The 27,221-nt window shown below is 32.5% G+C and overlaps 3 protein-coding genes across 5 annotated transcripts in view; 2 read left to right on the top strand and 1 right to left on the bottom strand.

Annotated features, from left to right (window-relative positions):
• Positions 1-2,051, top strand: part of LOC126838492 (uncharacterized) — a 37,298-nt gene extending 35,247 nt beyond the window's left edge. Inside the window, exon 4 of one of the 2 annotated variants that reach the window (XM_050572982.1) lies at positions 1,306-2,050. In XM_050572982.1, coding sequence (XP_050428939.1) covers positions 1,306-1,675 — 370 coding nt within the window. In that variant the 3' untranslated portion in view covers positions 1,676-2,050. Of the gene's footprint in view, positions 1-1,305 lie in introns of both variants that reach the window. The other variant, XM_050572981.1, reaches the window with a different exon arrangement.
• A 4,974-nt stretch (positions 2,052-7,025) lies between these two features.
• Positions 7,026-20,212, top strand: LOC126838118 (uncharacterized). The gene is made up of 20 exons (XM_050572261.1): positions 7,026-7,382; positions 14,147-14,325; positions 14,412-14,618; positions 14,685-14,840; positions 15,087-15,220; positions 15,291-15,441; positions 15,532-15,710; positions 15,795-16,120; positions 16,581-16,753; positions 16,817-17,034; positions 17,109-17,554; positions 17,613-17,817; positions 17,885-18,158; positions 18,234-18,367; positions 18,466-18,577; positions 18,683-19,117; positions 19,210-19,327; positions 19,423-19,583; positions 19,660-19,808; positions 19,878-20,212. Exons 1-20 carry the CDS (start codon positions 7,328-7,330, stop codon positions 20,065-20,067), a joined length of 4,002 nt encoding a protein of 1,333 aa, XP_050428218.1. The 5' UTR covers positions 7,026-7,327; the 3' UTR covers positions 20,068-20,212.
• Positions 20,213-21,541: 1,329 nt separating this feature from the next.
• LOC126838119 (TATA box-binding protein-associated factor RNA polymerase I subunit B) lies at positions 21,542-26,891 on the bottom strand. 2 transcript variants are annotated; one of them, XM_050572263.1, is made up of 10 exons: positions 26,362-26,891; positions 25,539-25,849; positions 25,248-25,422; positions 25,075-25,187; positions 24,622-24,849; positions 24,300-24,520; positions 24,044-24,224; positions 23,164-23,351; positions 22,856-23,087; positions 21,542-22,570 (listed from the first exon to the last, which is right to left on the bottom strand). In XM_050572263.1, the coding sequence occupies exons 1-10, from the start codon at positions 26,452-26,454 to the stop codon at positions 22,111-22,113; spliced, it is 2,202 nt and encodes a 733-aa protein (XP_050428220.1). In that variant the 5' UTR covers positions 26,455-26,891; the 3' UTR covers positions 21,542-22,110. The 2 variants fall into 2 exon arrangements, with proteins under 2 accessions (XP_050428220.1, XP_050428219.1); XM_050572262.1 differs by having other exon boundaries at positions 21,543-22,570; positions 24,044-24,227; positions 26,362-26,745.
• Positions 26,892-27,221: the final 330 nt, after the last annotated feature.

Below are 27,221 nucleotides of genomic sequence, written 5' to 3' on the forward strand. Positions count from 1 at the left end.
ATCAATTTTTAAAAAAAATAATTGGTCCTTGAAAGTAATTTAATTTTTGAGTATGACAGTTTTTCTTTAATTTAAAGAAAGTAGATTGACAAGGCTAAGCTAAATACTAAAAAAACTTAATTATAACAGTCCAAGTCTATTTCAAATCACAAATCATGTAATTGAATTATATTATAAAGAATTTATGAAGAAGTTTCCTTTATATAAAAGTTTCTAATTTTTAAGAAAATATTAAACATTACAAAATAAAGTATAAACTTTAAAAAAAGTTATAAATTACGTATTATTTATTTATGTATATTTTACTTAATTTAAAAAGTTAAATTTTTTATGTTGTATACAATTAACTTTGATGCATGGTTGGCTTAACAATATTATTTGTTTTTAGTTTTTTTTCTATTTTCTATTTCTTGTCTAAAACCCACGATAAATGTTCAACCACTAGACTGATTTATTTATGTAGCAAATCTATAGATAGTACAAAAAGTAATCAACACTGCTAACGTTTAAAAATTACCTCCCTTCTCGTTCAAAATAAAGAAAAAATGTACATAATTTTCTAATTAATAGTCCAATTTATTGGATCAACTAGATAGTAGGGAGCTAGGAGAGTTTAAATCAAAATGAATCCAAGGTAAGTTGGACTAAGTAGGCCAAGGTAAGTTACCTAAAGTGTCTGAAATTTCCCAGTCCACTCCCTCTAGTTACAAAATGGTTAAATTAAATCCACATTTGAATAGCTTATTCCTAACAGATACAGTTCTACGCAGCCAAGTATAGGCAAAATTATTCGAATAATGATTAAATCGGTCATTAATAACATAGGTACAAATTCGGTGATAATAAACAAAATATATTTGTTCATGAATGATGAACAAGCAATTAATGAATAATGAACGAAAATCAATAATAATGAATAAAATGTATGTAAGGTATGAATAATTGTTTACTCTGGATAACTATTTAAAAAAAAGAATGTATAGAATAACGCTCATCCCGATTAGCTGTGAACAGTCAAATACCGTCCACTGTTTTCTGCAGTATGACCAGACTTAACTTCAAAACTTTTTTAAGAGTTTACAAATTTTAGCTCAATGTTAAGTGTTATTGCAAAATCGCCTGCGTATATTGTATATTAATAAATGCTAGTTTATTGACACCTGAAGTGATTTTACTTAAATCAGCATTCGAAATAAATTTGATTTGCCTTTTTTTTTTTTCTTTGGTGGGGAGAAGATTTGGCAGGATACGTTGTCTTTATTACCCGTTGTTTTTTCTTTTTTTTTTTTTGCTTTGTGTCATTAGGTCGGTGTCCAGGACTTCGCCAGCCGTGGCCAAATTGTTGCGTCGCCTAAACCCGAACACTACTGCGGTGAAACGCAGGCCCGAAATGGACGCCAACGGATTCCACGGCGATTCGTTCACCGACGGAATGGACCGGTTCGACACGATGAAGCGCCGGCCCGAAATGGACGCGACCGGTTTCCACGGCGATTCGTTCACCGACGGAATGGACCGGTTCGACACGATGAAGCGCCGGCCCGAAATGGACGCGACCGGTTTTGAAGGTGACTCGTTTACCGGTTTCGGTCGGTTCGAGACGATGAAGAAAAATGCCCACAAACCGTCCGACACCGTCGCAGCTCATTTCAACGACAACATCAACAACGCTTAAAAGATCAACCATCTTTATAGGAGCCGAGCGCGCTATTAGCGTTTTACGAATCGTAGAAATAGTTCATCCATACAGTGTTATTATAATTCATCTTTTCATTATTATTACCTATTATTATCGTTATCATTATAAAAATTTAATTATTTTATTCCATAGTTAATACATTTTATGAAACATTTTCCGAGAGCTATGGTAAATATGTGTACCTTTATCAAGACAATATATTTGTTCTGATGTGAATAAATATTTCATTAAACCTCTGATCCTGAACACCGTGCTACTTGCAAAGTACAGAACACCAGAGGTGGAATCACACAACCCGAACTTCAATCCATATGTGTAAACAAATCTAATTAATACTCATTTTAGATACAATTTGTAGAATATATGTTAATTTCAAATATTTGCTGAAAAAGTTGTTATAAAGTCAAAATTGAATTAGAAAACTTTGAATAATTTCTAATCGTTTTTTTTTTTTACTACATTTTTACTTAGAAATTTGTTTATTAATATATAATTTTTTCAAGACTTAAAAACAGTAGCTTCTATTTGTTTATATCTATGTAGACGTTGAAAGCCTCACGTCTACAGTATACTGTAGCTATGATAAACCGTATGCAACGGCAATATAGAAAGTATGGTTTTGGATTTTGATAACGAAAAAATAATGTGTAAGAATGTTAAAGTATAAAGTATATATTTATATTTTCTTGGGCATCCGAATCAAATGGCGTTCGATTTTATCGATTTTTGTATTACTCACTTATTCTACAGTTTTACGACAAATAGTTGTGTCAATAACCCTGAACCCCTGTCCTTATTTAGTTTAATAAACGCTTTTGGGTTACTGACTACTGTTATAGCAAATAAACGGCAAACCTCTTTCTAATGCATTATAATGTCGCTACCGAGTACCGTATATATACCTTTTGGAACTTTTAGAACTATAGCAATGAAAACTCCATGCTTTGACGTAGAAACTTTCTGTTTGTACTGCAGAATAGCGGCGATGGATAGGCCACGATGAAACGATAAGAGGTAACAATAAAATAAAGAAACAATTCCGGTAGGATCCTATCTAGTAAGACCCGACAGTATCAACAATATTATTTATAACAAATTCATATTAAAATTTTCAAATATATTATTTATCGAAATCACAGAACCTCACGTGACGCGCATGCCATTTTGGGGAATATGTGCACTTAATTATTCAAAATAAACAAAATTGAGTGGTTTATTTTAAAAAAAAAAAAACGACAAGCATTTTCGTGTCCAGACACTAATCGGACACGGATAATCAATTAATCTGTATTAAAACATATATAAATTAAAATACATGTATATGACGTGTGGGTATAATTTTGGATCGTGACTAATTACTATTGCTTGGCTAAATTCAAAATACAACAAAACGCGATCCATACCTACTAATGGAAATTACATCATACACAGTGTACTACAATAATAATAATATTGTTGTTGTATTGTATTGCAGTACCTAGCAACGATGACGGTCTGCAGAAATGTCTAAAGTTCTGTCAGATTCTCTACTGTTTCCTATTATGCGCACAACGCCTACATTAGTAAGACGGGAAGTCCGTCTTGGATGTACTACATTATTATTAATAGCACATGCCATGCAATGCTGTGTAGATAATGTATTAAGTATGATAACAGATTAATTATTTATACGATAGACAAAAGCTGATTAGAAGTTACATACGAAATTGAAAATGTATTATCATTGGGTCAGCTTCATTGATGTATTTTTACTTTTTAGTATTTGATATATTATTTATTAAACTTGACTAATAATACAAAAAAAAAACAATTATCTATTTAGTCCTACAATCCAAGGTCAGGATCATACATTTCCACTTACAAACTGTTACTGTTTTTATGCCCTAGGGCACAATGTCACATTGAACCTTTGTTTAATGTTAAGAATTTAAATACTAACAACCAACAAGTGATTAGTTACTTAAATCGTTTTACTACGTTGGAACACAAATACCACATATTTTATCGCACAAAATAAACCCAATCTAAATTGTATCTAATATATTTATGTACCGGTTTTATAATATTATAGACTCAAGTGATCTATCTATAATTACATGATGGAATAATTCAAATTATTATAATATTTAAATAAAGATTATTGTGTTTAAAACACTATACAAATAAAAGAAACTTGTTTTAAACGTAGAGCAACTAAAAAAAACTCGCTGTAGGTAAAGAAAAACTTTACCTACATTATATTCGGTACATAAAAGCGGCTAGACTTAAAAGTACTAAGTTTTGCCCGTACAAAGTGACGGGAAAATGTTCGCAAAGAGAAACACTTCAATTACCTTCTAAGTGATTCGGGATACGGAAACTTGTGGGCTTAAACGTCTTGGCATCATCATTGCGGTCATAATACACTTTGTACTATCATGTATTTTTATAGTAGTTGTTGTTGGTTATTACTTATTACCAACTAAAGCCACATTGTGCTTTTGAAATCGATTTCCCTTACAATTCTGTCTTCCTTTTCCAGCAACAACTGCGGATTATCCATCGATCGCACAACAATTAATTAGATGTCATAGGCGCCGCGCCGTTGACCAATGATCAATATAACTATTATAAATGGTACCTAATTAACCGCATATAATATTCCTAATACGTCCGCATGTAATCCGTCCGATCTGTCACAGTTCACAAATATTATGGAAAAATTACCATCTGTTAAAGGTGCTAGCGGTCATTGTGATAATATTACTAGTTTTATTATTTTTATGATGTACAGAGGTACATTTGAAAACGATCGTGAGCAATGCGAAAAATCTATTCTGTTCAACATGTTGTATAGGTACATCGTATGCGAAAAATGAAAATCCATAATAGAAATTGACCATCGAAGCAATTTTTTTTCTGTCTATTCGTCCTGTAAACTGATTTCGTTGTACTAACTTAATCAAGTAACCATCAGTGCTTTTCGTTACCTCTAACATAGTACTTTGTTCGCATTCTCCTAATTTGGCAATCTATTCACCCTCGATAATTGCGATTTGCGCTCTTCCATCCATGAAACGGTGTAGTCAAGTAATATTCGTACGATAAAGTTCGAGTTTGTACGAACCATCAAACTTAGTTTTACCCTCGCCACACCTAATTCCACCAATACAATAATAATCAATAGACAAATAGCATTTTATAAAAATCACTCATCTTTTTATTTTTTACTTAATAAGTAGTACGTAGATATTTTGAAATGCAATTAAAATTACCATTTTATGAAGGTTTGTATTTTTTAACTGACTTAGTTATCCAAAGTGGATATCTACAAATTGATAACAATTTGGAGGCAGTAGGAATTTAAAGAATATATATTTTTAATTCGTATCTCAAAATTTTGTTTTACCGATTATTTTCGGTACTTTAATTCATATAGACTAAACTATTTTTATGTATAAAATATAAATCCATCTTTATTTAGACATTATATAGTAGAAATACAGGCATATGAAGGGCACAAGGGAAAAACGGTAGTAGTCACATTATGAAAATTTTAGAGTGTAGCAAAAACAAATTTCGTGAATTCCTCTCCCTTTTACATAAGAACAAAAAAAATCACAATAAATGCTATTCTAATAAAAAATGTATTTATTTAAACAATCTATTGACATAAATAAAAAAAATTAATGACATAAATTGAAAAAAACTATTTGAAGAAAAACAATTTTCATAATGTGACTACTACCGTTGTTCCCCTATGCCCTTCATATAATTTATGTAATATATGTAGTGAAAATCCCAATGATTCATAATTGGTAATGTTGCGGTTTGCTGTTTGATGCCTCATTCCTAAAAATAACAACCGAATGTTATCACAAAACTAATGTAATATTATTGTTTTAAAAATATAATATTATAAAACGCAAACGAAAATTTCGATAACAATAATGATAAATTTTCAGTGGACAGTGTCGAAAAAATATCGAGGTCTTTATGGCTAACGTATCGATCACATGTTTAAAGTCTAGCTATTGAATTTATTACATTGTCTTATATGATGCATTCGAATTGAAGTAACAAAAATAATAATTGTATTTAGATGGTTAATTGCCAATTCAGTCGATTTTTTTTAGTACGTGTGCGGTGTGGTAACTGAGGTTTTTCTCCTTTAAATTTCTTAGAAATCATAATGATTTTTAAGAAATAACTAAGTAATGACCTATGTGTAATCTAGAATATAATTATAATGTTAGAATATACATACTAAATATATATATATATATATATATATATTTAATCTATATTTTTATAGATGCAACTTGTGAACTTTTTTTCATTACTATTCAAATTTCATTCCAAAACGGTAGCTTATAAAATGCAGAAATAAGTAATAACCAACGAGAACTAAAGATGAAATCTGAGTTATTATACAATGATATTTCAATGTTGCAATATTAAATTAAAGGGAAATTCGATCGGATAACCAAGAGTATAAGGTATCTTACTTTGAAATCAAAGGCCCAATACATATAAGATTAAATTACATTTAAGGAGAGAAAGACCCGAGCTTGAAGAACGTCTAATCTCGCTTTGAAACAAAACAAATGTACATAAAATATTTTTAAATCTCAACTTCGTAAAAACATTTTTAATAATCTTTTACAATACCATTTTTTTTTTCAAATATATAATTGTATTTTAAGCATTATATTACAAAATTTCTTAGATTTGAACGTTACTACAAAAAAAATATGTATTTATACATCAAAAATAATTTTCAATATATTATACACTTTATAGTACAGTCATGCGTGTAGATAATAAAATCGGGTGATTATGAATAGTCTAAAACGGTCTTGATGCGAACATCGATAGTAATCGATTCGTGGCACCGGCAAATTAGGTAGAATGTGTAGGGTATACTATGTATTTAGGTACCTAACATTAATGTACATACTTGTCTGCGTGCAGGAATTCGGTATGAAGAAAAATAGCGCGTAGAACATAATATTGTCTGAAAGTGGCAGGGAAAAAATGGTTTAAGCCTTGTACAGTTGTACCCACGGTGATAATATATTTTGTTACGCTGCCTCGCTTTATTTGTATTAAAGCATGGGTGTACGCTTTAGTGTTAAGTTAGAATTGATAATGTATTATGTATGAATAATATGATTAACGTATTATGTTGAGTTAATATTATTATAGGAAAAATGACGGTACAGATAACACACAATCTATACACGCGTAAAGGTCCATAGGTCGATCAGACGTCTGAAATTGGCCGACTCGACGACCGCTCGTTTCCTACCGAACGCCAGTATACCTGTGCGACGTGATAACAACGGAACACAACTTTCTAACCTTTATAAAAAAATATATAATGTTTTTTTTTTTTTTTTTTAATTCCGAGTGTGCATAGTGTTATTTGATTCAGCTGACGGAAAATTGAATTCGTTTTTCTACCCTGGGATTCCTTTTTCGGCACTAACGCACAGCCCCGGAACATCCCAGACCGTTATGACGTGATTCGATACCGCCAACCCTGAGTACGGGTTTTTCGACACCGTTAACACCGACAACAGTTGAAACTAATTCTGACAGTGATCGTCACCGAAACGCATATTCTGGATCGCTGAAGGCGGCGCCATGTCCTCCTCCGGCGACACGATGAGGATCGTCGCCATCGTCGCCTTCGTGTCCTGTAAGTGAACGTACTTCCGGTGTAGCTCGATCAAAATGTAGGTTACGAAACCGTGTCAGTGTCGGGGTAAACGGCTGTATTACACCGTGAACCAAAAGGTTATCCGTCATTTTATTGTGCGTGTTTTTAACACATGGACACGCGCGTTAGAACCGCGTATGTTAGTGGGAATACAAAAATATAATTTTCATAAATGCTGCAAAATTCAAAGGTCGCCAGCAGATTTCTCGCGTTATACAAAATACTGCAAATCCGAGTTTGAGCACGAGCAAATAAATGTATTTAAGGTTTAGTAATTTAAATCGCGCGCAAAACCGCCGGGGGGATCAAGTGACGTCATAGAATTGCACTCCATACCTATATCTTAAAAAAAGAAAACACGAGAAAAACAAGATTAGTCGAATTACATCCACTGTACAATTCATAGAAACTTAGAAACTTGGCTTATGATTTTCGCCTAGACGGAATCAATAATAGTTAAAAAAGCGAATTGTTGGAAAGTCGGCTCCAATATGGTAACTTATGAACACACTGGGCTGGTACTCATGAACACAATATCATATACTTACAATTCCACAGAGAACATTATCAAAACGTTAAACTAGATATTTATCTTTAAAAACATAAAAAAAACTAATTTTTAAAAACTTTGATTACAATTAAAGCAAGTGAAATATTTGCATTTCAGAGTTTTTACGAAACCTTAATTTAAAGCCGTCATCACTTATCACTTATCACCTTATCAGCGATGAATGATGACGGATTTAAATTTGGGTCATAAATGAACATTTGTTTTCCATTTATATATATTTAAAAAATATTTAAATATATATATATATATATAAATATTATTCAATATTTGTTTATAAAGGTTATCAGACCGCACGATATTGCTGATAAATTTTAAATTTCATTTAGTTCAATGATAAATTCAATGATGAATATAATTAATTTTTAATTTAATTAAGGTATAATAAACATAATCAAACAATAAAATCAATGTAATAGAGTCGCAAATGGTAACAGTTAAAATCACAAACGATTCGAATTGGTTATAGCTTACCAATCAATTATTGAGTTAGAGGTTATTCAGAAAGATTATTTTTAACAGCCAGATATACATAAGACAGATGTTGCGTGGTGAACAATAGTGTAATTTGTGCTTGAACCATTATGGTTATTAGTGAAAAGTGAAGTAAATGACTAATGACCTGAACTTGTTTACCAAATAATGTATATGTACCCTACCTGCCCTCAAAAACGTCAGTTATTACCCACAATTCGTCATTTCATTTTACAAGTAGTGTAATCATTATATTATTTCGCTTGAAGAATTACATAATTGATACGACCATCCTTTCTGGATTTCAACTGAAACTTTATCTTAAACAATTTAGTCTCTGTTATTATGTTTTTTTTTTATATATATAAAAAGTCAGCTATTTTTTTTTTTTTTTTGGCTTATTTAAATTTCAATAGTAACGTAAAACCGGAGTTTTTGAGTTTCATATTTCGGTAAAAAATCTCATTAAAGCGTTGAAAAAGACACCGATTTCAGGGTTTTTTTTTAGTTCTTGAATAATATTATAATTATGACTGTGTAGGTATTACATAATTATTATGTTACGATTTCGACCTCAGTTGATGACTAAGCCAATATTATCACCGGCTAACACGTCACGCAATTTAATATCATTAATATGGTCTGTAATGATTGTTTATTAAGTGTGTCAACAGTTAGTTTTATTTATACATTTTTTATTGTCTACGTCCAGGAATGTTCAGTGAACAAGCGACGCTTGTCAACCAATGTTTTCACATTTGACTATATCGTCAGCTGAAAGCCAATACATATTGTTGTTAGAGCAACCATACAGGCATACAGCGGTTCTCCCAAAATTGAATACATTTTTTAAATTATCCTATTACATAATAATTGAAGTTGATAGTTTTACCGAGCAATTGGCCTGTATAAATCGAAAACAATTAACACGTGATACTGGGAACCATAAACCATTGTAATATTTTATACCTACTACAAAATGCATCGATGCTCTTTTATTTATCATCAAAAATTATCTGCATAATATTTTTTGTATACCACAGTTATATTCATAGACAAAAATAATTTATGTTTTATAATACCACTAAATACTATTTTTAGTTCGAAGTCAGCAAAATTACTGACAAATACACAAAATATAAATGTAAGTTTACACGTTCTTCAAAATATATACATATTATTTATACATACTTATTATTTCATAGTATACTTTATATTTTTATCGTAAAGTCAAATTAAATGTGTATATTTTGGCAATTACAATCTTCACTACTACGTTATTTTGAAAAAGACATGAATAGATAATATTTCAAATTTAAGCCAAAGATTTAAAGTTCCGATAATATTTTTGTATCGTTATGAATTGATCTATAATGGCATGCCTAGAACAAATAATTCTGTTAAAACAAGAATTGTCTATACTCATAAGTAATAATATCTCAGTAGTACAAAATAAGTAAATCAAAGCCTGACACTAATTTTTTTTCATATATTATTTTTGAATCCTTATTTGCATAAATTGCTGCTGATTTTATTTCATATGGTTTTTGGATTTGTACTACGCCCTTCACAAGTTTTGTTACATTTATTGCTTCCCATTGTTTTCCGTATGGATTTTAATATTCAAGTGATGTATCACATATCTTTGAAGACTTTCAGTTAAGCGAACTTGCCAAGACCATTTCCAGATAAACAACTTTTTGAATAACATTAAAATTTCCAACCATTTTTATTTCCACCCTGAATTACCCAAATTTGGTTTAGACTTTAGTTGTTCGATGCATTTTCATATAATGATTAGAATGTTAAGAACAAACGATAAATTAGGTAGAGATCCACATTTTCGGAGTTCGAGCCGTTCGTTGTGCTCATATTAACCTAAACGAAATTTGTTATGTATTTGCCAATACCATGCAATCCCAATACTATGAATTAAAAATAAATTATCATTTCATCTGAATTCACTATTCGTACAGAAATTAATAAGGACGATGAACACGTGCTAATTGCACGTGTAGGTACCCGTATTTTACAAAGGTACATGTAAAATACAAACATCTATTGTTCTTAGGTCAGGATTTTGTTGTTATTTGGTACCATAAAAAACATACTATATAATTAATATTTATTATTATGTCGGTAAAACTGAAGATAAAGTATGTAAAACACTGATATGGTTTGTTGTAGATCAATTATTACCTAGTGTACATAACAGCTGATAACGGAGAAATTTATATAACCTAATATTACGTTGAAGCACTAGAATTTTCATGTTTAATTTTACTACAAACAAATACTGCCAGTATGCCATGCGCTTTTTTTAAAGTAATAACAATGAAATACAGTATAGAAATAAAAATTAGTCATTTGTCGGGTGTTAACAATATTGCCTAACCCTAACTCAACGAGGAGTTAGATGCAAATACAATAACGATGATAAGTATTTTTTTTTTTTTAAAAAAAGCTCGTGCTGCTTTTTGTTTCCGTAAGAAGCAAATTACCATATATTACAATTATACTTTGGGTCGATTAAAGTTAATTTTAAGAATTTTTGAAATTCTCCAAGCACGTACGCCGAATTATTAGCATACTTGCGCACTAATATAATCGAATTTTCCTTCGGGTACCACCTTGTAAAACGTATCCAATTTACATTTAAAATGTTTTCGCTTAAAGTTTCCTAAATAATGTCGTTTTTAACCCGTCGTTAGTGTCGTCCTTTTTTTCTACGTCAGTGATCGTGTGATGAGAGGTTCTCTCACTCTTTTTTATATACAACCTTAAATTGTACTAATTACCCAAAGATATATACCACAAACGCATTATTAATTATAAGCCTATATCATTCATAAATGTAAATCCATATGACACCCATCGTAAAATAAAAAACTTGCTTAGTCGCGAATGGAAAATTCTATCACTTTGTGTACACTAACAGCTAATTAGTAACCTGTTAAACGGTTACTGATAATAAACGGTTAATCATTTTTTCTGTGTGTATAATTCTATACTTAGACTATCATGTTATTGATAAGGTATATGTATGAACAATTTGTCATAAACAAAAATAATTGCCAGTAGTGACGAACATTATTTTATGTTGAGAAAATCTCTCACCACGTGACCGACGACGGGTAAAAAAATTGTTAACGCGATTAGAGAATTGCCTTTGCTATTAGTCACCACAAACGTTAAACTTATAAATGATACATGACATTATATATAATTTAAAGCCATTTAATACAGGATATTATGTTCTTGTAATAAATTATAGACAATCCTTTCTTGTAGGTTTTCGAACAGAAAAGTTTTAAAATAAAAATTATCAGTACCTACCTATTACAAATAATAATATTTTATAACAATCGTCAAGTATAAACCCTAAAGCGGTTTATAAAATGAAATAATAAGTTTTTAAAGTTCGAGTATTGATTATCATGGGAAAAAAATTCATAGTTAAAAGAGACACCATACATGTAGGTACGGTTAGAATAACTATATAAAAAGCCAGTACCCCCCCTCCTCCCAAAAAAAAAGGAGATAGTAGGGTCGATGCATAGTGGATCGAAGAGGTCGCAGGTTTTCAGGAATTATTATAACTGAAAATGATAAAATCACTTACAAATAAACGCTTCAATGCAAATCTGTAGACGGTAGAAATATGAAATTTCAGGAGTTAAAATGGTATTGTTTTTACAAAAAAATTTATTTTATTTTTGTGCCTGGCCAAAAATTAAAAAAGTTCGCCCTTTCCTTTTAAATATAAAGAAAAACACCTAAAAAATGTACATATTTTTGAACTTAGGTAAAATATTGACAGTTCTTCTTCTTTTTAGCTTACCGGTCCATTAAAGACCATTGCTGCCTTTAATAGGTCTATCCATCTCTCTCTCTGTAGTAAGTCGACTCATATGTCACATTCTGGTCTATAGCTTTTAGATCCTTGTCAACTACATCGATCCACCGGGTCCTGGGTATTCCTAGGGGTCTTTTTCTGTTCATTTTTTCCACGAGTACTCTTTTTATTAGTTGGCCATCCGCTCTACAAGTGTGTCCAACCACTCTAGTCGTTTATTCCTGATAAACGCTAGAATGGTTGGTCTGTTGTACAATTTCTGTAGCTCTTCATTTTTTCTTCTGTCATACGTATTTGTTTCTCGGTTGAAGCGTGGTCCAAATATGTTCCGGAGTTTTTTCTTTCAAATATTATTACCTTTCTCTGTTCTCTAATCGCCATTTTGTTAATGACCGCGTCTCACTCGCGTACGTCACTATTGGTCGCAAATAGCTGTGGTATAGGCGTATCTTTGATGTCCACGATAGTAATTTAGATTTTAGGAGTTTAATTATACTATAGTAACACCTGTTCCCGCGCATGATTCTTTTATTTATCTCTTGGTGCATACTATTCTTGTTTTTGACACTATATACCTTTTTTAAAAATTATCGAATAAGTCCAAAGGGCAAAGATGAAAGGCGAAGATGAAGAAGAGAAGATCGAATAGTTCCAATTTGTAAGGAATATTTTTAAGATAAAGCACTGTCGATAAACATCGACAGACTAAAAAAAATATCGTAAGCCTTTTTCTAGAAGGGGTGGAAACTTTTTCTTTATTTCTCTTTTTCCAGTAAAGTTTTAGGACTTAAGGTCAGAAAATTAGATGAAGGTTTAAGATCTAGAGTGGTGATAACAACATATACGGTTTTCATCAAAATCTGTACTCCAACTTTTTTTTTTATTAAGACAACCCAAAAAAGGGAAAATTACCTTTTGACCGTTGTCAAATCAATAGTCACCAGCTATGTATTTAAAGATATTTTCATTTTAATTACAGTTCATGGGTAAAACCCCTAATCGTGTTCTTCTAATACTTAAAATATAATTTTAAGCGTATAATAACTTTTACACTGTTTTTATAGATTTTTGTATTTATAACTAATGTGTGTGTTACAAATATCTACTTAGAAAATTATGGATGCACATGAAATTTGTTCATTCTATTTAATTTCCCATTAGAACACTTAATTATCCAAAAACTATATCGAACATTATGTTTAATTATTATGAAGTAGATACAAAAGAAAACAACGTGTGCTCTTTTTTTCTGATGTAAACGTTATTTTAATTACTTAAACACTATATTTCACAGCCAATCGGATATTTGTATAATATACAAATTTTAGAAATAAGAACATTTTATCCGTTGCAATAACAGACTAATTTGGCCTATTTTTTACTAAACATTTTATTGTGAATCGAACGTGCACATGATCGTGAATAAAATATAACGAATAATTAAATAACTACTGCTATAATTCCAAGGCCAAAGTTCTTCTTTAGTTTAGTCGAAAACGGCGTAGTAGAGAATGCTTTCCTTCCACGATCTAGGCTATCCAAAAGTGTGTGATCGTTACGCGGTCTATGCTGGCCATTGCTGCGCTGCATTATTGTGTACATGCTATGAATTACGTCATCATTCTCACAATCGGCTTTTCTATTCTAATTAATCTAATTTCATTTAGTTTAGTTTAAAAAAATTCCCTCAGGTCGGGCTACAAAAACCTTTCGCGTGTTACAATACATCATTAATAACTTATTTTCCCAATACGGGCAAAAAAAACAACAGATGAGCAAAACGTGACGCATTCGTTAATAACTATAGCCTATTTTAATGATTATGATGGATTTTGTTACACGCAGGTTATCTGATCTATCCGAGCCATTGTAATCGCCAACTGTTCCCCGATGGCTTTCAGCTCGGGTACCGATGGAGTGCAACTACGCACGTGGGCACCGTGCTACCTTCGAAACATGTCACAAAATACTCCTTCGACGCATACTTTTCGGTCCAAAACTATCAAAACTATACCACTTTCCAGGTACTAACACTATCCGATGGTTTATCCTCGGTCACCACAAAGCAAACTTCTTGTATTTTCACATAATGATATGTTATTATTATTAGATTAAAGAGTTCCAAACGTCAGAGAAACAACAAGAGTTCCCGTGGATCACTCTGCCGTTTCGATGTGCTTACAAAGACGGAGAAGTGCAGAAAATAGAAACCGAGAACGGAGACGTTTTCGGCTCGTTGAACATAAAAAGGGCCTTAGTCGCCATGTTTCAGTTGAAACTAGAATCGCTTTCGCAACCAGCATTTGCCACTCAAGAAGTTCGTGCTTATAATGACCTAATCCTAAGGTCATGGATAAAATTATGACTATTTGACTATTTACAGACCGGCGTCCACGGAAAATGCGGTGTTCAATATCTAGTGACCAAAGAAAACAACGTGACCAACGTAAAGAAAATTGTGAATTTTTCCGCGTGTGACAATAAACTCGGCCAACAGTGGGGCAATACGCCACCGTTCACTTGTCCTTCCAATTACCAGGTAACCTTTAATAATTGTCCTATGTAAAGCGCTCTTTATAATGATTTTTCGACTTGAGTTCGACGTTTTGTATGAGAGATTCTCTACCGAGTCCTCAGCTGTCCTGACATATTAATTATAGACGCCGCCTTTGCCTTGGTTAGTCCTGCGTACAATTGTACTTGCCAATAACTCGACATTTATTAAGACGATCTAAACGTTCAAAAAGTTTGAATCGAAATATAAAATAATATTTGATTTCCGTAGGATGGAAGCATAAGTCACAGCGTCCGATCATACACCCTGGATGATAAAAATATCATTCGTCGTCTCAACGTTATCGGTACGGTGGAGTTCCAACCGTTTCAAGCGTTGGCTGAAGCGCATCGCATATTTGTCAAGTGAGTTGAAAATACAAATTTACTCAAACCAGCAAATTTATTATGTGTATTGCAAATATGATTTTTTCAGCCAAACGTTTGCTTTGGAGTATATCAGACCGTTAACCGATCCAATAACGATGTTTACCAAGTCCGAAATAGCAATCGAATACGATTTTAACCACTACGAAGATCCTACTCTGGGCTATAAGCCGTCCAACAAAACTCAACTCCTCACCGAGGTAAAACAAATTATATTTGTACTAGTATTTTTAGTCGCAACTCCGTAGTAAAGTATGATTTTTTTAATCTAATATTGTTTGCGTTTATAGATTCATGACATTCTCGGGCAACTGACCGAAAGTCTCAGTTGGGAATTGGGCACGTCCGACTTGGATAACCAGACGGCATTCAGGGCTTTGGAACTTATGTGGTGGCTGGACACCTCCGACTGGGTAACGCTGTATGACACCATCAAAATCGGGACGAGTTACTCGCAGGAAACTATACAGTTCGTACGATTTAATATATGGGATGTAGTTGAAAGAAGAGAACGTGCAAGATCCCAAAAACTATAATGAATTTCGTGTTTCAGACACTTCTTTTGGGATCTCTTGCCGCAAGTGGGGTCTGCTTCTTCGGTGGAGTTTATTCGTGATTTGGTCAAGACGCAGAAGGTCAAGAGTTTCCTGGCTACCGGACTTCTAATGACCTTCCCCTATAATGTACGATATCCAAACGAGAAGCTCTTACAAGAATCCGAAATGTTATTGTACCTGGACAAAGATATTAAAGATGTCGAAATTAAAAAAGTTGCTGTTTTATGTTTTGCTTCTCTGGTACATAAAACTTGCGGCAATATCATGTGCTCGACCGACACTCAAAACAAATATATAAAACTATTTTTGGATAGATTCATCGGTGAGTTTTTTTAATAGTACAACAACAATACAATCGATTCAATATACGTACTGTAATATATCATGTATCTAAATTAATAGAAATTATTCAATTAATAGAAAACTATGAAATATAATATCTAAAATATTTTTAAAAGTTATTTTACAATTTCATGATTTTTTAATGACTGTTGTAATTCATTCGTCCCGAAATCGAATTCGCCAAGAAACCATCTCATAAGGCAGCGGTGGGTCTTCAGGGAGTATTAACCTACACAATGATAATAATAATTAATTAATACGTTAAAATTGTACTAAAGAGATTTTATTTGTTTCCAAAACGTTCCAGAGAGAATAACTCATATCCAAAAACATAATTTATGTTAGGGAAAAAATGAGTTAACAGTAAAATGTGAATTTTATTTTTCCCGTAACAAAATCTGGTTAGGGCCCTTGTTAAAATATAGTGTATTGCATTTCAGAATCGAATAGTTATGGAGATCAAATGCTATACATTGAAGCGTTTAGCAATATGAAAATCGACAACATTTTAGATTTTTTGCAACCGATTATCAACGACCGCAATCGTTCCAGACACATCCGATTAGTAGCCATTTGGGCATCAAACCCTGCAACTACTACTTATCCAGAAAAGGTGATTATCAAACATAAAATTAGTTTGTTCGAGTCCATAATTTAACTGGTATATTTTGTCCAGGTAGCTGATGTTTTCTGGCCATTGCTGACAAATCGTTCGGAACCACTGGAAATTCGAACTGCAGCACTTAACATGTTGCTGATGTCCCAGCCGACAATATCACGATTACTGACACTATACTGGTTTATGCAAACGGAACCAAATCAACAAATGTACAATTACTACTACACAACTATTAACTCCATGGTCAACTCCAAATACCCCTGCTATAACAAAAAGTAAGCAAAAACCACTTGCACCCAATGACATTGACTGCACTGACCGTTTTCGAATTTTTTTTTGGTCTTTGTAGCAGTAGAGCAGCTTCACAAATCGTGAGGTTCGTGGCCCAAAAATGGCACAACTGGGCGACTGGAAACTATTTGTTAGACTACGAAGACCCGGTAAGGGGATATGGTGGAATCGTTCAGACGATCCTAATAGCCAACGAGCGCACAGGTTTCCCTTCGGTATTGCGACTGAAGGCTGAACAGCATTCGTTTGGCATGTCTTCGGAGTTTGAGATTCACATCAAGGCCGAAGGGTTGGTCGCCGGTATAAAAAAAGAGATATTCAGTTCATTTGGCAAACCTCCCGCTGAGCCTATAGACGTCTCCGAAATACTGAAAGCGTTAGAAAAGGCTAAGCTAACGATACGAGAAGATGAAGAATTACACTTTGAAATGATAATCAAAATAAACAAACAGACCATTTACTGTCATCATTTGAACAAAACCTCGTTTGAAAATTTCGCTAATAGTAAGCAAGTCAACATAATGTTCCACTTTTTCCTTATACTCGTGAATTCATATTTTAGCGATGAAGAGGATTAGCTCGCTGTACTTCCAGTTCAGCTTCAACTATCAACGACTATCATTCCCAATATGGTTCCAGAGAACTCAATTTACCGATTTCGGCACACCGATACTCTTGCAGTTCAGGACGGCTTCGCTGTTGTCGCTGCGAGGGAGTATCAAACAAGCGGAAAGCGGCAAGTCCAGAGACGCGGAATTAGACTTTAGGTAAGGCGAATATAAACTTGATAAATAGTTAACGTTGCGCTGTTAACCGATGTGGACAATATTATAGGTACTCCATGGACACAGTGACTAGTCTGAAAACTTTCAATCCACTAAGCAACACTTGGCGTGGGGCCGACCGTTTTCGGTGTATTCACACGAGGATACCGTTTTCCACGGAGATCATCACACATTTTTACAGGTCCTACGTAAAAGCGTCTGCTCACAGATACAAGAATTTTGTGGACGGATCGAAACTCGGCGTAGTCTGGCATTCGGCGACTAAATTATTCCCGCTAGAGGAATCAGTGACGAAAGACACTAAAAACGATTTGCTCAACGACGTAAGTATTTTTAATTAAATTATACACTAGTTTGCTGTTAGTACTGTAATTGTTTATACGAGTCGTTTCCAAAAGGACTGGGCGTTTGAATCGAGAGACTTGGGCGCTAAAATAGCCACAGCCGTGTTCGACTGTCAGGACGATGGAAAATTTTCAAACTCTCTGATGATCATCAAAGAAGCCTTCCAGATCAACAACAAGAATTACAGGTAAATTACAACAACGCGGTACACAATATATCTACGGTATAAAATACACGCTAAAATATATGATAATATAATATGGTAAAAATCACTTAATCCATTAGATCGATACCGGGTGGAATGGCGTTCTTGGGCGTTTACTCTCTATCGAACTACTTCACTTTCATCCCTCCCGAAGACAGCTGCGGCCTTATATTGTCCGTGTCGCCTTTACAGGTTAGTAAACGCTAGTCAGTCAGGTTCAATAATTGCAATCATTACATTCTTGGATTTCGGCTGAAATATCCATTAATGATCACGACACGCCGTTGCCGTTATTAGGTAATGCCCGTCTACGTCCAAGAGGGCAACACGATGCACGTGACCATGAACCATTACGACCAAGTGCTGTGGGACCTGAGCTCTCACTACACCCGACTGGCCGACGGAAACCAAGAGCTGTCATTCCGTCTGAGCCATTCTAATCGAGAGCGCAACATCACCATCACTAACGGCTATTGGAGACTGTTGCAGTTCGAAGGCGCGTTCGTTTTACCGTCTCGCAAGTCCGGCGCCCTGCACCCGCCACCGCCACTGCACGGGCAAGCCGTTGTGTCCTGGGGATACCATGACTCGGCCACCACAATGACATTGTCCATCAAACCGGAGAACGCGCACGAGAAATGGCCCGAACAATGCATAGCCGATTCGTCGACGTGTCTGCAAACCGCCAGCGACATATCCACCAGCCAAATCATATCACTAGAGTTCGTCAACGTGAGCGCCATAGTCATTCAATTTTGTCCGCTGTTACACGGCAAAAAAAAAAAAACTATACGCCTATACGTTTTTGTTGTGTGTAATTTCAGCTACCGAATTGGATGATAATCACCATGCACTCGCTGTTCTCGGACTTCGTCCATGACGACGGTAACACGACCACGGCGAAATTCACGTTCCCGACCAAATTGCCGTGGACGACTAGAGGTACTTGGGGGGGGTGTTTGTTGAAGTAAAGGGGAACGACTGATGTAAGCAACGCGGGAAGTAACAATTTACGGGGCCGCCGTGCACTTTTTCAGGAATCTGTGCGGTCAACGAGAAAACCGTGTTAAACTTGGACAATTCGACCACACACAATTTCGACTTGAACCAAGACTGTTATTCTATAGCGCTGGCTGACTGTTCGACTGCCACTCGGTTCGTGGTCGGTATCAGAAAGACTCCTACTAACTCGACCCTGGTAAGCAGCAAAGTAACGGGACTTGGCAACTATTATTATCGATTAAACGTCCGGTTGCTCACGCGTGTCTTTTCAGGACGTCCGTTTGATATCCCAAAACACCGTCATCGACATGATACACGACAGTTCCAAAGTCAGAGTGTACATTAATGGCACCGAAATAGAAGTCACCGAAACCAGCTTACAGTATCCGCCAAAACCCAAAGACGAAACGTTCATTTACAAGTAAGGAGAACGTACGACTTTTCAGACGACTCGCTTGAAAAAAACTAAAATGACATTTTTTATTTTTAGAGTAAAAAGATGGCATGAAGAAATGACCGATCTAGAAATCAACCCAGGAGTAACTATTCAACATTATGGTCAAACGGTACTTTTATTAGTAGAAAGCAAATTTAGAGGACACACGTGCGGCCTGTGTGGCAACTTTAACGGCGAAAACAGTGACGAAGTAAATGACACGCCAAAATGTGTAAACTTGTAATAAAAAAAAGGCGATTAAAAAGAAAATGTTATTTAAAATACAATTATATCGTACATTAACATATAGTATATATATATATATACAATTTTATACATACATCATAATTATTATGTAAATAAATTGACTATTGTTATATTAATTTTAATATTGTCTCCGATTAGTTTTACTTAGCACACGTTAATCTAGTTGAAGAGTGAAATAATATTATTATGCGTATTTTTTTTACGACCCTTAGATCAGTTTGACAACTCTTGATGTAACAATAATTGCATCATGGGTAGTGGATGATGGTTTACCGTTTCCTTCCGCAAGATTAGGTATTATGTGTATAAAATCGATTCATCATTGGTAGGTAATTAATAATAAAACATCAAAAACGACGTGCACGAGTGAGAATGTAAAGAATATAACAAAATTATATTTTTTGAAAAGTAAAACTTAACAAACAAGGATAAGTAAAAATTACGATTTAAGTATATTTAATAAGAGGTAGTTATTAGGAACATTTCCCCCGAATTCAATATTGCTTATGCCACTAGCCACACATTATCATTAGAGAAAAGTTATACAAAACGCTATTGCATTATACTTGTTTAGTTATATTATATACTTACATATATATATATATACTGTTTACAGTATACTTATCCCCTTTACATATAACCATTCAAGTATTTAACTTGATCTTAAAGCGCGGTTATTATTACTTACACTGGAAAGAAATCATATGGTTTTTAGTGTTTTAAGTATAAAATAATGCCATTAAAACGCTGTTAATTTCAAACAAAATAGAAATAGAATGTTAACTACTTATATTTACACTTTCCTAGTGTTTCTACACTAGCATTTATTAAGGCACATTGTATAGGCAAAATTTTCACTAAAACTTTACAATAAGCTAAAATTTGTATACTAATATTCAATTTGGCTTTCCAACTTCTCTACAACGCATACAGGTTCTAGTTTTTTATACAAATTTATGTTTCTACTTCAAACAGGAAGTTATTAAAAAGGATTTGATTTAAATTTTGAAAAAAAAAACATATGGATTATTCATTACGTTTACAATGTATCAATCGTGGCAGAAGTTTAAAATTATTTTTAGTTCACTAATAATTTCTATATGAAAAATCGCAATTTTTTTTTTGCAAGATTTTTACAATAAAGTTTAAAACGGAAATTCAAAGTGCACGTTAATCAATATATCCAGCAAATATTGAAAAATCGATATTGGTTTTCAAAACTATTGTCACACCATGCGTTTCTTCAGTGTTTACTGTGTCATAATTTAATTACACGGCTTGAAAAAGATGAGCATTATACATTTTGACATTTTGTTAAATAGCTTTTAAATACTTTTTTATTTCTTCTAAATTTACATAGAAATATAATTACTTCAACTTTATAAAAAAAAACGTTTATAAAATATTCTTTTATTCCTTAAAACAAAAATTTGTATTACTTTTACAATTCATAATACTGTACAAGTATACTGCCCTCCTAAGCAAAAATGCCATAACTCGAAAAACATTTTTTTTTTTAACCCTTTCGTTCCTGGAAATTTTTTTTTTTCGAAAAAAAATCAACAATTTTTTTACGTATTGAACTGATATTGATTATCAATATAGCTGTGTCGATTTTTTTATTAACAATCTATACTAGAACTTGCGTTTAAAGACATTTTTGATAATGATAGTAGGTTGTTGATATTTTATTCAATTTTTTTAAGTTAATTCCTCGTACGAGGATGTCAGTAACGAAAGAGTTAAACTGATTAAACCAAGTAAGAAACCATTTTACTTTGTTTAACCGGTTTTTAACAAAAAAAAATGTTTTTTCGAATTACGGCATTTTTGCTTAGGAGGGCAGTATACATATTATTAATGAACTATACACCAATTACATTATAAACAAAAATCAATATTAGATTTGATAAGTTATTGCAACTTATAACTTAACTTTTATTAAATATTTTAAAAACAAACTTTATAAAAACAATAAAAAAAAGTATAGTAAAAGTCAAGCTACATAACGTTATGTATGTTACAACTTATTACAGGCAACAAGCTTCTGGAAGTTCTTTTCTACTCTGATGAGTTCCATATACAATTCGGTCAATTTACAATCGATTACTCTACGACACTGTTTCATAAACCACACAAAAGAATCTGGCAATTGTTCATCAAATACTTTATTTACTTTAGCCATGCTTGTGTCTTTTAAAAATTTCATTTTGAAATGCAAAGACCAGTAGTTATAGCCTTTTCCTAGAAATATAGTGTTTGGTTTTTCTTTAACTGCTGTATGTACATTTTCTGGAATTTTGTTATCTACTAAAGTATAATTAACGAGATTAACATTGATAATAGCTGTGGATAATATATGCTTCCCGCAATGTGGACCAGTCGTATCATGTTTGTCTTTTTTTTCTTGCACATAGTGTGATGGCTTTTCGTATGAGATTTCTATAGGAACGTTACATTGTTGAGATAGATTTTTAATTCTGTAAAAAGCAAGCAAAAATGTTCTATGTAAGCGATAATAAAAAACACATATACACTTAAGTATAACTAATCACAACAATTGTGATATATACAATCCCATAATTAAGTAGATATTATTAAATGACAGATTCAGCTTGACGGAATAAAGAAATTAAACATAATATAGAGTAACCTTTATATATTTTATTAGAAGAGAGCATAGATTGAATGTCAAATGAAATGAATAGACACATGTAAAGTGGTTTACACTTAGTACAAATAATTTAAGATAAAGATCAAATCACCTTTCTTCGTTTGTTAAATATGAAATATCAGTTCGAGCGAAATCTTGTTTTAATATTTGAGAAGATCTTTCAGATAATTCATGCCAATAATTTTCAAAAATCCATTGAAGAGTAAAAGCCAACGGTTTTGTTGTGTTTGGTATTTGTCTGAAGTTCAAGGGACCTCCACTTTTTGGCAGTGCTTTAAATAAAACCTTAGCATTATCAGTGATTTTTTTATTTAATTGGCCTCCTAAAAAAATATAATAAAAAGAAAGTTAAAAAATATTGTAAAAGCATAACCCACTACAAGATTTTTGGATATTTACTTTTTTGTATGGGCAACGATGATTGCATCATCATCCAATCGTTAATAAATAGCTCTGTGTTGCGTATTCTACCACCGTATAAATCTGTATGCAGCAAATAATTGTGTCTGGAAACGACTGCATTTCTGCATTCTATGAATGTGACATAATCGTTCCAATTAAAAAGTTTTTCTTTCAAATTCTCTGATCTATAATAACATAATAGTATATTAGTAGCATATTCAATTTTTATTTTTAACACATTCAACACTGCTATGATGGTATACAAGCTGAAGACATAAATTATATCAACAGCAGCGTATATACTGTTTATAATGTGGTTATATTTAGTTTTAAAAAAGTTGCATTTTCAGTAATAGTAAACTTATTTAACAATACTATACTTTTTTTATATCTACAATACTAAAGAAAAAAATTAACCAATTAAAACTTAATAATATCATTATTTTACAATATTCCAACAGTTTCTTACTCTAAAACTTTAATTTTGAAAAAATGAAATTACCCTATTACATTTTTGAAATACATTTCTTACTATAACATAACTCAAACTTTGAAAATTATGGCTATGACATTACACATATGAAACAAACAAAGGTAACAAACGTATACGATTATTTTCTAAAAAAATTAATTACAGCAATGTAGTAATTTTTATTATTATTCTATACTATTTAAACCTAATCATATATTTAAAAAAAAATATATATATATATATATATTTAGTATTTTCAAGTACCAATTACAATCATCTTTTGAAACTCGAACGGTAATATATATATATATATTTAATTTTTAAATCAAGAAATATGTAGTGATTTGTTGACTGGTTGCTTTAAATACCTAGGGTCTAAGTAGTGGTTTAAAGATAAGTTTTTACTTGTTAATTATTTCTGCAAACTTTGAAGAGAATTCCTCAGTACTTCCATCAAGACAAAACAAAATCTTTGCAGCAAAAAGTATGTAAGCCATTACTTTAATCTCGGGGTCAGGCAACACTGTTGTAATCTCCATGTTTGGCGGTAGCAAGAGTAACAATTTACAAACAAACTTAGTAAATCCTTCTATATAATAAAAATAAAAATATTACATATATTATCATATAGAAATAATAAATAAATCATAGTCAATAACACCTGGAAGTTGAAGTTCCTCACAAAATCTAACTGCCAATTGTTGTAAATCAATATTAGGCAATTGTTTAAAATGTAAATAGCGCAACAACATAATGAATTCCAAATTTAAAGCATGTCTCGATGTATTTCGTATCATAGCGGATAGAGGAATACTATGACGAGCATCTAGTGGTAAAAACAAATTGACACGGTTCACATGAAAATGGCCTTCATGAATCCATCTAAAAAAGGAAAGAAAAATAAGCCATTTACAAATAAGTACATAATGTTTGTTTGTTTGTTACAGAAAATGTTTAAACTTGAAGAAAATTCACCAAATTACCTGAGCAAATCTGAAATATAAATATTATCTTTGTTAATCATTAAACCTAACTGTATTATTGATATCAACTTTTTTATAGTCAAATGATTTTTTTGGTCTTGGTATTTTGATTTTTCCCACAACTTTTGCATATTTTTAAGTACAAATTTTGAACTATTATCTGTTAAGTCCACACTTTTGGAAGCCATTGACTTCATTGCGTTTTTCATAAGTGTCGACAATTGAACTCTAAAAAAAAACGAGTTATTATCACTACTGACTTCAGAAGTATAATGAGAAGCAAACCAATTGTTAAGATAACTAGCAACTAATATGCACTTAGAAGAGAGATAAATGCACAAAGCAGGGGCAACAGCACACAACTCAGGGATAAGGGTCATAAGGGTACATGCAGAGCTATGACTAATTATGTTAATTCGTTAACATTAAAAAGTATTAATTTTTTTCTTTTACTTGGCTTTTTCTATTTTTGTACTTCTTTGCAATAAACTCAAATCATTTGATATAGGTGTATCAACATTCGTTGAATTCATTAAAGCATCTATTTTACGTAGTCGACGGCTTTGCTAAAATAAAAAAATTATTTATTTTACTTATAAAAAAAGTGTAATTTTTAAAAATATTACTTTCATTCGGGTTTGAGATAAATTCATAGAGTCTGATAAATTACCAGACTTTGCAGAAACTGATCCTCTTTTTGATTGTACTTTTACTTTTTTTCCATGTCTCCTTTTTTGTATATGTTTTGGTTCCAACAATTTTCTTTTAAGGTTCTTAATCCCATAAAGGATTTCACCATCTCTAATATAAAATATTAGATTACAGATTTATGACTACTAGACAAACAGTTATGACGATATAATACAATAAAGCTCTCGTAGTATTTAACTTCTAAAAAATAAAAATAAAAAACTTACGTATTAACAATGCAAGTATTTAGTTTGGGAAGTTTTTGGGATCTTTTGGATGTGAATGCGCCTTCAATGACTTGCAAATATCGAACCCATATTTGTAATACTATAATTTTCAAAGATGGATCTGCTCCGAGTTCTATAATTTCATCTGTTAGTCCCAAAAGCATTAAATTGAAACATTCCCAAGACAGCAATGTCTTTGGTTTATCGATTTGAGTACTGTTAACTAATTCATGATCTTCTTCTCTACAAAGTTCCTCCCTTAATGCAGTCCTCAAATGTCCACTAAAATCAACTTGTTCTTCTCTCATAGCCTGTTCAAATAGCAATTATGTAACAATTTCACATTTGTATTTAATTCAACAACGTTTTAGTTTTGGTGCAATGCTGAAAAATGTTATATGTTCAGATGTATTTTTTGAACATAAGAGACTCCGATAAGGTTAAGTTGGCTATCTTAAACTGTCAACAAAACCAACATAGTGGAAACAGAACAAAGTGGGTTTGGAATGGTCACAAACTAGTAAATATTATTTTGATATTTAGTCTAAATATTAGATGAAGAAAAAATCAATAAATGGTCAAAATATTAAAATAAGGACGATATCTTTTTCCATAATCTTTAGAAGTTTATAAGAGATCAGTACCCATTCTACTTCTGAACTGCAGAGAACCAGTTCTTGTGTATATACAATTTAAATGAAGAGCTCGGTTCAGCGTTAAAAAAAAGTGTGGCCCAAACGCATACAAATACATTGTTGTAAAACTTTAAGTTTTCAGCTTCGCACCAACGATAATTTTATTAATAGAACTATTTCACACTTACTGTAGATTGCACACCACACTCGTTACAGACATATGCCCCGTTCATGAGGGTGTACTCGGTACCATCACACACGTGACAGTTGACAGTTTCCATATTCAAAATACGTAAATGTAGTGTTATGGGAATGTATAATAACTACACAACTATAACTATGTATAATAAATACTGGTAAATAATGGTAAAGACGAGAATAATAATAATAATAACCGACAACACTAATAATTATGTCATGCCTATTGGCTATTGCACAGGCCACAAACTAGACTCTAGAATCATAAAAAGCAGGGATCATTGAAATAGGTATTGACTGCTATAAAAATTAAAAGGTAACAGGAACTAAGTACTAACAAACGGCAAACACGTGCGAGGAAACATTGATAAGAATGAATGTTATCTCCAATCGGTTAGGTTCTCTCAAACGTACATGACAAAATATAAAGGCAGATACGCCACCTACTTGTGATAACCATCAAATGGTTGCCGGTGTTCTCGGACGACAATCAGCAGCCATATTGTTGATATTGATAATACGAAGTGACGACTTACCTGTTGGCTTTGTCCATGTATTTGTAATTTGGACTCGTTAGCTCATAAAAGTAACTATAAGTAACTCAAATCTTTATATTAACTCTTTTTAGGAACTAAGGAGACAATCCATGACAATATGACATTACTAGCAGCAACTAGACAGTAGACAGCCTATGAAGACTCATACAAATTCGTTAAACGGTTTAGATACAGCTCACTAGGCTCTAGGACAACACGTAAATTTGTCATGGATCCATAATAATTAATAATAAATTCGATGGCGACACTATTATGTGGGCTATAGCCATGTTTTGACGAAGTCATTCTAAAAC

Source organism: Adelges cooleyi, unplaced genomic scaffold (genome assembly GCF_023614345.1).
Source record: "Adelges cooleyi isolate 19-005CV unplaced genomic scaffold, UGA_ACOO_1.1 ACOO_flye_CR_arks_rails_tigmint_CR_PRNA_30, whole genome shotgun sequence".
NCBI lineage: Eukaryota > Metazoa > Arthropoda > Insecta > Hemiptera > Adelgidae > Adelges > Adelges cooleyi.